This window comes from Erpetoichthys calabaricus, chromosome 1, assembly GCF_900747795.2.
Source record: "Erpetoichthys calabaricus chromosome 1, fErpCal1.3, whole genome shotgun sequence".
NCBI lineage: Eukaryota > Metazoa > Chordata > Cladistia > Polypteriformes > Polypteridae > Erpetoichthys > Erpetoichthys calabaricus.
The window spans coordinates 157,258,803-157,269,025 of NC_041394.2; the positions used below are offsets into that span (position 1 = coordinate 157,258,803).

Sequence of the window (10,223 nt, forward strand, 5' to 3'; positions counted from 1 at the left end):
CATTTACAATATCGTCAAACCTAATTAATAATCTCTGGGAATTGGAAGAAAAATGAGTAGAGAAACAAAATTCTCGCACGCCCAGCTGAGAATGTGTAAAATCCATGCAGGAAAAACCCAGGCCAAGAACTGCATAACTAGTTTTTGACAAAGGCAGATTTGCTTATGAAGTTACAGCAAAGACATCCTGCACAAAGTGGCCTCATCCACATGTAGGGCTTAGATGTTACATGCCTTATAACAAGAAAAACATGCAATCACTTCTAAGACTACCCCTTTCCTAACTGGCAAAGTGTTCATGTTTGTAGATCGAGTTTCCTGGAAAACAGAACTCTTCCTTTGCTTTACTATTAAACACAGACATAAGGTTTCAAATATTCTTGGGAAAATAATTTAGTTTAATATAAACATGTATGCATGATACAGGACTGAGTTGCTTGCATGTCCAATTTTATCACAATAAACATTCCATGTACTTTTCATTCATTACTTTCTTATTGGCACCTTTTAAAATGATTTTGTGCTCTTTGCTTAGAAATAATATTTGCCTTTTACTATCCAGGTATGCTTATCTGACCATATTCTTGCAGATGAAAAAATCTAAGGCTATTTCAAATAACTTATTCCCATTTCGTCCTTGGTCTTGGCTAACCCTTCCTGAATTTAAAAATGAAGAAGTGCTTGGTTAAATAAATGTGGTTCCTTTTACATTGCAATGTGTAGTATACAACCAGTATTAAACATCGATAAAAGAATTTTTTTTCTTTCTAAAACAAATTAAAATGAGAAACTGCAGCAGACGTTTAATACGGTTTCTGGCTTTATTTAAATTAAATTTGGACTGCATTTATTTCTACCTAATGGGAAATGTTGTTCCCTAATTCTACCTTAGCAGGAATTTTAAACAGACCTTACCATGTACTCAAATAGATAAACAGGTATTTAAAAATTGAGTCTTGGTCATGAAAGCAGGAATAGGCAACAGAAATGTTTTCTGATGTTGTCTATTTGTGGCATTTTCAAGGCACAATCCTTACAAGAACCATAAACTAATCAAAGCCACCACAAATAACTGGCTTTGCAGTGACTAACATGATATATTCTTCTAAGTTTAATAAATGTTGCTTTTAGAAATTTTTATATTTCAATTTGTAAGCCAAATATATCAACAGAGTGCTGTACATTATATTTTAACTGATATTAATAGACATTTAAACAATATGCTAATTCAAGTGCATTAAAATATTTTATAACATATGATTCTGTAAAATATCATTGCACATTTACAATATGGTGTATCATGCCTATGAGTTTAATACAGAAGCATTTACAGTGCCTTCAGAAAATATTTGCCCCTCAAGATTTTTTGTTTTCCTGTTTTGCAATTAATTAAACAGAATATTATCAATTGATATTCCTGTCATTTATATAAACATTATATTAGATTGAACTTTATTTGTCCCCATTACTTCATAATATCAAAGTTTTATACATTTAATCTAACATCAAAAATGTTAATGTGTTACTAGCGCTATGACTCTGTACTGCTTAAACATGTTGCAAAATAAAGTGATGGATGGAGGTTTTTCAAAGGTATTTACCAATTTGGATATGGCATTTCAACATAATTTATGTAAATCGTCTTCATCAGAATCTGCTTGTGATAACTTCAGTTTGCTGACATGGTTTCAGAAGCAATACTCTTTTAAATGATTCAATTCTGGATTATGCTTATCAAAGCAGAACCCCTTTCATGAGAGGCATGTAAGAAGGTATAAATCTGGAAATGTACATTCAAAACTTCTAGTGGGAAAAGTCAAAATCCATCACATCATTTTGCTTATTCTAAACAGGATTTGTGAAATGCATATCTTATTGAAGAAGCCGTATTGTCTACCTTCCTTTTCCAATCAAGATCTAAATTAGAACCATACAAGTCTATACGGCACTCCTCAGATGTAAAACTGGTGACACAGTCTAAAAAATTAATGCTACATTCTTAAACAGTGTGTCTGGCACATTGCTGACACTGAAATTATGTGGCAAAAAATTGCCTGACCTAATGAATTGAAAATAATTATTTATGTTGCAATACAAAGTGTTAGGCCAACTACAGTGTGAACATAGTTCTTCATCTGTGTAACACCATACCTGTATTGAAGTATTGTTATGGCACACTTATATTATTGGTATGCTTTTTAGTGCCATTGACTGTGAGACATATTAGAATAGAATGATCAATGAGGGGAGAATTAAATCCTTCAGAAGAGTCTGTTTCAGTGAGCTAAAAATGTTATTCCAAAGTGAAGATTTATATTCTAATATATAATCAAAGCAGTAGTGGAGTGGCTTCAGAAAAAGGAGATGAAAGGCTATTAGTGGTCCAGCCAAAACCCGGAATTGAGTCTCACTGAAAATCTGCAAACTTAAGTAAACCTACATGAATTTCCAATTCAGATATGCAAGGTTTATACTGGTATATCCAACAGGAACTGACTAGCTTTCTAAACACATGGATAAATTCTTAAGTAAAATTATATAGTTTTTGTTGCATAATAGGTGAAGGTAAAAAATTCCTGCAAAAATGAAACTTGAAAGCTGAAGGCAGGTAGATATTTTCTGTAGGCACTACATGCAGCACACAATTGGGTGCTTCAGTTGTCCTCGTCTTTTAATGATTAGCTGTGTCTTACAATAATTAAATATTTGTGCAAAATTTACACATATACATTACATTGATTTGCATTTCTCTGCACTTGCATGAAACATTATATTGTAAGGGTAGTTAAACTATGCTAAATTAACCTCCAAAAAAGAATTTGGAAAAAGCTGTATGCTGTGTGTCCTGAGGGTTTATGGTGATTGTTTTGTTTTTTTAAAAAAGTGCATATCATTGTGCTAAGGCTATAAAAATGTTTAAAAGGTAAAGCTTCCTCTGATATCTGATTTTCATTTTTAAAAGAATAACTACTATGATTTACATCAGGACAGATTTTTACCATATAATTTACAACAGTTCAATTAACATGAATATATATCTATGACATAAAATAGTTTAATATTCAAATCAATATACATTTAGTACATCACCCATTGCAATGGAGTTTTTTAAAATAGCACACTTCTCACTGGGTGGGAATACCATTAACTATAACATTAAAATTACAAATAGATACACTTTCATAATGAAATAGGCTAGTACCACCTTGTGTCTCACCACACCTGGGGTGATGCCAACAAGGACCACAAGTATAATATAAATAGGACAGACTAAAAACACACATGGATTATATAGTAACAGAGAATGCATAAAACATCAAAGAAAATAGGAAACCAGAGTTAAACTAGTTACTCTACTGGGACTTCCAGTGCAGGATGATGATGAAAGATTGATGGGGTAACTTTGCCAATTTCTCAACTCCCAAAGGACTACAAAAGCAGACTTCCTTCCCACATGTCATCTACTTTTTTTCTCTGCCTTCCATGTGCACAGCAAACCTTCTTCTCACTTGGTCCTCCTGAGTATACACCAAAATAACAAACTACCTGGGACAAACCTTTGAATCCTATCTAAGAAATACTTTCATGCCAAGATGCAAAATCATTTACAGGGTCAAACTGATGGTACTTAAGGCTACCAGCTTAGAATCTCCTCATTTGACCCCTGGAGTCTTTGCATCTATTCAACACTGAATTTCTCTGCTGCTAGCTGTAGGCTTGGAGGAGATATACTTGCCACCACCATGGTGAGGTCTCACTTTCATTAATACCTTTGGAGAAATCACTTCTAAGGCATAACTTAGTATACCAGCCCCTGATGATGCCCATTTGCATACATTGGAATGTAAAAGTACTCTCCATTTGCCAGTGCAGTTTTCTCAATCTTTCCCCCATACTGGACCTTTCACTTGCTCCATGTCACCCTGATGCCACTTTCATGCCCTGTCACACCTTAACCAAATGAGTAACTCTCCACATTTTATAGCACTTCACTGGTTTCTGATTTGTTTATTAACACAGAAGCCCCCCAAAAATTTAAAATCAATGCAGAATTGAAAACATGTCCAATGTACTCACAGCATCTCCTGGACAATCTCACCCTGAGAGAACTCCACTGAACTAACTCATGTAGAAAATGGGATATTCTTTTAGACTAAAATATTACCTTGAATTGTTTTAGTTTGTTTTATACAGTGTGAAGTAAAGCACCATTCCATGGTGCTCACTGTAAAGGCTTCTACTATATATAAAATAAAGTTTGACTGATAGATGGAGAGGAGTCGGAGAGGAGTGTCTACAGAAGTATGAGTAGAAATTCTTCCTGTCATCTGTACCAAGTACATTTTAAAAACGAATAACCAAGGCAACAATTACATTTATTTTATTCACCCATTTGACTATCCAGTTTGACCTCTAATCATATCCATGGTGGAAAATGTCAGAACCCATCTTTAAGGAGTTATAATCCAAAATGGGAAAACCCCTTCATTAAAAAGAACAACACAGGAACAAGCACACACCCTTGATTTGTCAGCCACCCAACAGCAAGGCTTTGGATAAAATCACATGAACACTTAGAAAAATACAAACTCTTCACAGAAAGTAACTGGGCTAGGAGTAAACTCAGCCTCAATAAGGTAACGATGCTACTTACTGCACCACTGTGCTTCACAAATTGTTTTCCGTTTGCATATTACTTAGTTTAACATAAATGTGCTTTTATGATCTTAGATGAAAACTGATCTAGACTTTTATGTACCATATTATTTGATGTACAATATTTTCTAAGACATATTATAATGCATGCACTATGTTTAGCTGGCTTTACCTTGCTTACAATAAACAGCACCTATTTTCAGAATGGTAAATCTATTGCCCTTCATCACAGAATGACAGGAAAAGTTTGTATAAATGGCTATCTCCTCTCCTACAGACAATTTCTCTTTCTGTTGTGAAACCTACACCTAAGATGCAGGTTGTAATCACTAAACAAAATCTAGCCCCTCACTTTGAAAATCACTACTGCATTTCTACATTTTACTGTAGAGAAAAGTCAAGCAAAATGACACCTTTTACTGGCTAACTAAAAAGATTACAATATGCAAGGTTTCGAGGCAACTCGGGTCCCTTCTTCAGGCAAGATGTGATCTAAATCTAAAGATGTAATCTAAATTTGATTACATCTTGCCTGAAGAAGGGGCCCGAGTTGCCTCGAAACCTTGCATATTGTAATCTTTTTAGTTAGCCAATAAAAGGAGTCATTTTGCTTGACTTTTCTCTACATTCATAATGGCTAACACGGTACAATACCCTAGTACTCCATTTTACTGTATATTCATTGTGCTTGGTGTGAGTTTTTTTTCAATATTTCTGATTGAGAATCTGACACATTTGGAAAATGAAAACTAAGTTTAGAAGATACATTTAGAAAGAAACAATCACTTATTTTCTGAAGGCACACCTCCAGGAGATAACAACCAATTTAAACTGCACTTGAAATACAGGTAGATCACGCAACATTCTTTGCATACAAATATTTCTGGCTAGGGCACTAACAGAAGGTTCACATTTTACAGACTGAGCTCACATTAAAACCTAGGGAAAATCGGCATTCTGACAGTCGATTGTAAACTACTGTACTTGGAAGAGTTACATTAAAAGTATGTCATTGTACCCTCTAGCCCTTATTTCCAGTATCCTAAGAATGTTCTGTTGTATATGTAACTAAATTTCATTGATTTATGGCTCATTAAATGATATAAAAATTCACAGGAAAAAAGGCAGTGACTGCTAACGTTTTCACCAATAAAAAGTTTTCAAAAGTTGTTTATACCCTTGGCTCAGGAGCAATGGCTACCAACTGTTATTTAGCTTAGATGGGAATCTTCAAATAAAGATCCCTACAGTGCGTTGTGAAACATATAAAGAATACAAAAGAATAAGATATATTTCAAAAATACCACTATAATAAGTAACCAAAACAATCAACCAAAAAAGAACATTTAGGGTTACTGCTGTTCTCACTGTTTTACTATAACAAGTACAACTACTAATACAGCTAGGGATATTTTTCAAGGAAAATACAAGGTACAGTACATTTGCTATTTACAATACAAAGAAGTTAACTGCCTACTGGAGGGATTTGGAACTGGCAAAACATGCGAAAACTGTGCACAGACATAATTGTTATTAAGCTGAAAGGTGTTCCAAGCTGGTAAAATATTTTATTTATACAGTAGTACTGAAAGGTGTACTGTGTCTGAATCTATAAATTACGCTGATACACATTTATGCCATTTTCATTTCAAAACAAAAATTATGCAAATCAGAACTACATGCAAAGAACCAATAATGAAACAATGAAAGTCATTCACATTGGAATAAGCCAGTGAATTGTAGAATATTTGGAAAACCAAAAGAAAGAAAAAGCAGCACATTCTGAAAATTGAATCATTTATACCCTTTGGTTTTTTAACCCCTTTTCATGGGTTTATGGAATTATTTAAAATGAGTAATGCCTGAATATGCCAAAAAAAATTTAAAATAAAAAAAAAAGTTTAGGAAAAACTGCAGGATCTCTATATAGGATGAATGTATGAGAGCCATAAAAAAGGTTGACCCTATTCTTAAAGAGTAATTAATTAAAGCCATTGATCTCAAGTGTGCACATCCTTTATGGATTATGGATTTTTTTTACTCTGTATTCTTTTTTAACTCTGTTCATAACCAGTATATCATGGCATACTGCCACACGGTTTATTAATATTTACATTGGAAATAAACTAATAACTATAGTTTCAGTTTTACCTTATTTTGTTGAAATAGCAATTCACATTTGAGCAAACATTTTGAAAGCTGGCTAAAGTGCAATTAATAATAAATACTTTTAAGTTAAAAAATAGGGAGCAAGTATATGTTAATGGTACAAATAGACTCAGGTTTAAACTTTACCATCATGACAACGTTCTTATGCCTTTACCACTCACTGTCTCCATATCTGTTTTATTGAAGATTGGGTGATATTGGAAAATAGCACCTGTAGAATGATTGAACTGTAGAAAAACTGTTCCGTAACTGCAGGAGGCCATGAGATGGATCCAAGCAAGCACTGCCACCCAAACACCATTCCTTCAACCTAATTCTGAGTGGTCACTGCCAGCGTATTCACATACCCATGAGGACACATATCATTTTCGGAGATGCAATGCGTGAAAGGCACCGGGGTGCTAGAATACCTCCTGGCCCCTTTCAGGGTGAGGCACTGCTCCATCAGCTCCAGGCATTTGCAACCTAAGAAGAACATGTTTTTGAACATAAAGACCGATGCCGGAAGCTGATACACATAAACCAGGAAGCACCTGACAACCAACAGGGGAACGTTAACTAAGACGCCCGAAAGAAACCTTGCCCAGATCCACCTGCACCCCATTTGCGAGGAGTTCAGTTCATACAGCCAAAGAACTGGGAGACTTAGAACCCAGAAATAGACGGCAATGACCGTGTACTTGAGGTAGAGTGTTGGGATCTCACTCATGAGCAGCATCTCGATCAGAGTGAAGCTGTCCAGAAGGTCTAGGCAAGTGCCGATATAATAATATTGTGACTGGAAACGCGTCACCCCAGTCTGATCCTCGGTTATCGAATTAATCAGGCAGTAGAGCAGCGGCACAGAGAGCATCATTATAATCCTGAAGCCAGTGATGCCCAGGGGCACCTTGAGTTCAATGAGATCCAGGATGGACGTTTCTAAAATGAGCACCACCTTGGGAGTACAAGCAATCACATAGATGAGCCAGGCCAGGTATGCAAAGGTGAAGTCGCCGTGATGAAGCGCGCTCTTTGGGGGCTGTAGGTTGCAAGCTCGCTCTCGCTTGCTCCTCGCGTTTTTCAAGAAAAAGATCCCCCAGCCCGTCATGACCACCAGGTCAGTGGCTATCCAGGAGCACCAATACAGATCAGTGAAGACGATCAGGTAAAAATCCAGGACGCCTCCTTGGAAGACGAGAATTGCAAAGCACAGCACCTTGTAGAACAAGTTCCTTTTGGAGCTGCGTAGGTACAGCGGTGAACCTTGCAGGAACTCGCCCGATGTCATGATGTAGGCAGCTGCGGCACAAGCGCCGGGGACTAGAGGTCTGGTGATGCTCTCCTCCGGGTTACCAGTACCACTGGAACTCTGCGACTTTCGTCTGAACGAGGTGTTCCGAATAAAGAGGGGTTCGTTTTCCGGAGGCGAGACGGGTGCCTCAGGACTGATCACCGTTTTCAGCGAGGAGAAGCACGTCTCGGGATTTTCATTTCCGAATGCTGCGATCATGATCCAAATGCTTTCTCCCTGTTACCATCCAGTTCTGCACAGAAGATGCGGTTGTTCAAGGGGGAGGAACATCGGAACTAAACACTGGAGTGGACTTCAACGGGAGCGGACTGCCTGCGTTGTTTTCAGAACAACGATTCTGGGGTGCATTTTACACACTGAACACACAGTATACAGTGGTGTGAAAAACTATTTGCCCCCTTCCTGATTTCTTATTCTTTTGCATGTTTGTCACACAAAATGTTTCTGATCATCAAACACATTTAACCATTAGTCAAATATAACACAAGTAAACACAAAATGCAGTTTGTAAATGGTGGTTTTTATTATTTAGGGAGAAAAAAAAATCCAAACCTACATGGCCCTGTGTGAAAAAGTAATTGCCCCCTGAACCTAATAACTGGTTGGGCCACCCTTAGCAGCAATAACTGCAATCAAGCGTTTGCGATAACTTGCAATGAGTCTTTTACAGCGCTCTGGAGGAATTTTGGCCCACTCATCTTTGCAAAATTGTTGTAATTCAGCTTTATTTGAGGGTTTTCTAGCATGAACCGCCTTTTTAAGGTCATGCCATAGCATCTCAATTGGATTCAGGTCAGGACTTTGACTAGGCCACTCCAAAGTCTTCATTTTGTTTTTCTTCAGCCATTCAGAGGTGGATTTGCTGGTGTGTTTTGGGTCATTGTCCTGTTGCAGCACCCAAGATCGCTTCAGCTTGAGTTGACGAACAGATGGCCGGACATTCTCCTTCAGAATTTTTTGGTAGACAGTAGAATTCATGGTTCCATCTATCACAGCAAGCCTTCCAGGTCCTGAAGCAGCAAAACAACCCCAGACCATCACACTACCACCACCATATTTTACTGTTGGTATGATGTTCTTTTTCTGAAATGCTGTGTTCCTTTTACGCCAGATGTAACGGGACATTTGCCTTCCAAAAAGTTCAACTTTTGTCTCATCAGTCCACAAGGTATTTTCCCAAAAGTCTTGGCAATCATTGATATGTTTCTTAGCAAAATTGAGACGAGCCCTAATGTTCTTTTTGCTTAACAGTGGTTTGCGTCTTGGACATCTGCCATGCAGGCCGTTTTTGCCCAGTCTCTTTCTTATGGTGGAGTCGTGAACACTGACCTTAATTGAGGCAAGTGAGGCCTGCAGTTCTTTAGACGTTGTCCTGGGGTCTTTTGTGACCTCTCGGATGAGTCGTCTCTGCGCTCTTGGGGTAATTTTGGTCGGCCGGCCACTCCTGGGAAGGTTCACCACTGTTCCATGTTTTTGCCATTTGTGGATAATGGCTCTCACTGTGGTTCGCTGGAGTCCCAAAGCTTTAGAAATGGCTTTATAACCTTTACCAGACTGATAGATCTCAATTACTTCTGTTCTCATTTTTTCCTGAATTTCTTTGGATCTTGGCATGATGTCTAGCTTTTGAGGTGCTTTTGGTCTACTTCTCTGTGTCAGGCAGCTCCTATTTAAGTGATTTCTTGATTGAAACAGGTGTGGCAGTAATCAGGCCTGGGGGTGGCTACGGAAATTGAACTCAGGTGTGATACACCACAGTTAGGTTATTTTTTAACAAGGGGGCAATTACTTTTTCACACAGGGCCATGTAGGTTTGGATTTTTTTTCTCCCTAAATAATAAAAACCATCATTTAAAAACTGCATTTTGTGTTTACTTGTGTTATATTTGACTAATGGTTAAATGTGTTTGATGATCAGAAACATTTTGTGTGACAAACATGCAAAAGAATAAGAAATCAGGAAGGGGGCAAATAGTTTTTCACACCACTGTACATACAGACATTAGAACCCTGACAGTTAAAACGAGAAAATACCATTTAACTTAACACAGTTTGTCAATTCATGTTCACTGTACGTATCTAAAATAATATCATAAGTCCATTT

General features: G+C 37.1%; 1 protein-coding gene across 1 annotated transcript; it reads right to left on the reverse strand.

Moving 5' to 3' along the window:
- Positions 1-5,420: 5,420 nt before the first annotated feature.
- tmem121b (transmembrane protein 121B) lies at positions 5,421-8,472 on the reverse strand. Its single transcript, XM_028807937.2, has one exon. The coding sequence runs from the start codon at positions 8,315-8,317 to the stop codon at positions 7,136-7,138; it is 1,182 nt and encodes a 393-aa protein (XP_028663770.1). The 5' UTR covers positions 8,318-8,472; the 3' UTR covers positions 5,421-7,135.
- Between the last annotated feature and the right edge of the window lie 1,751 nt (positions 8,473-10,223).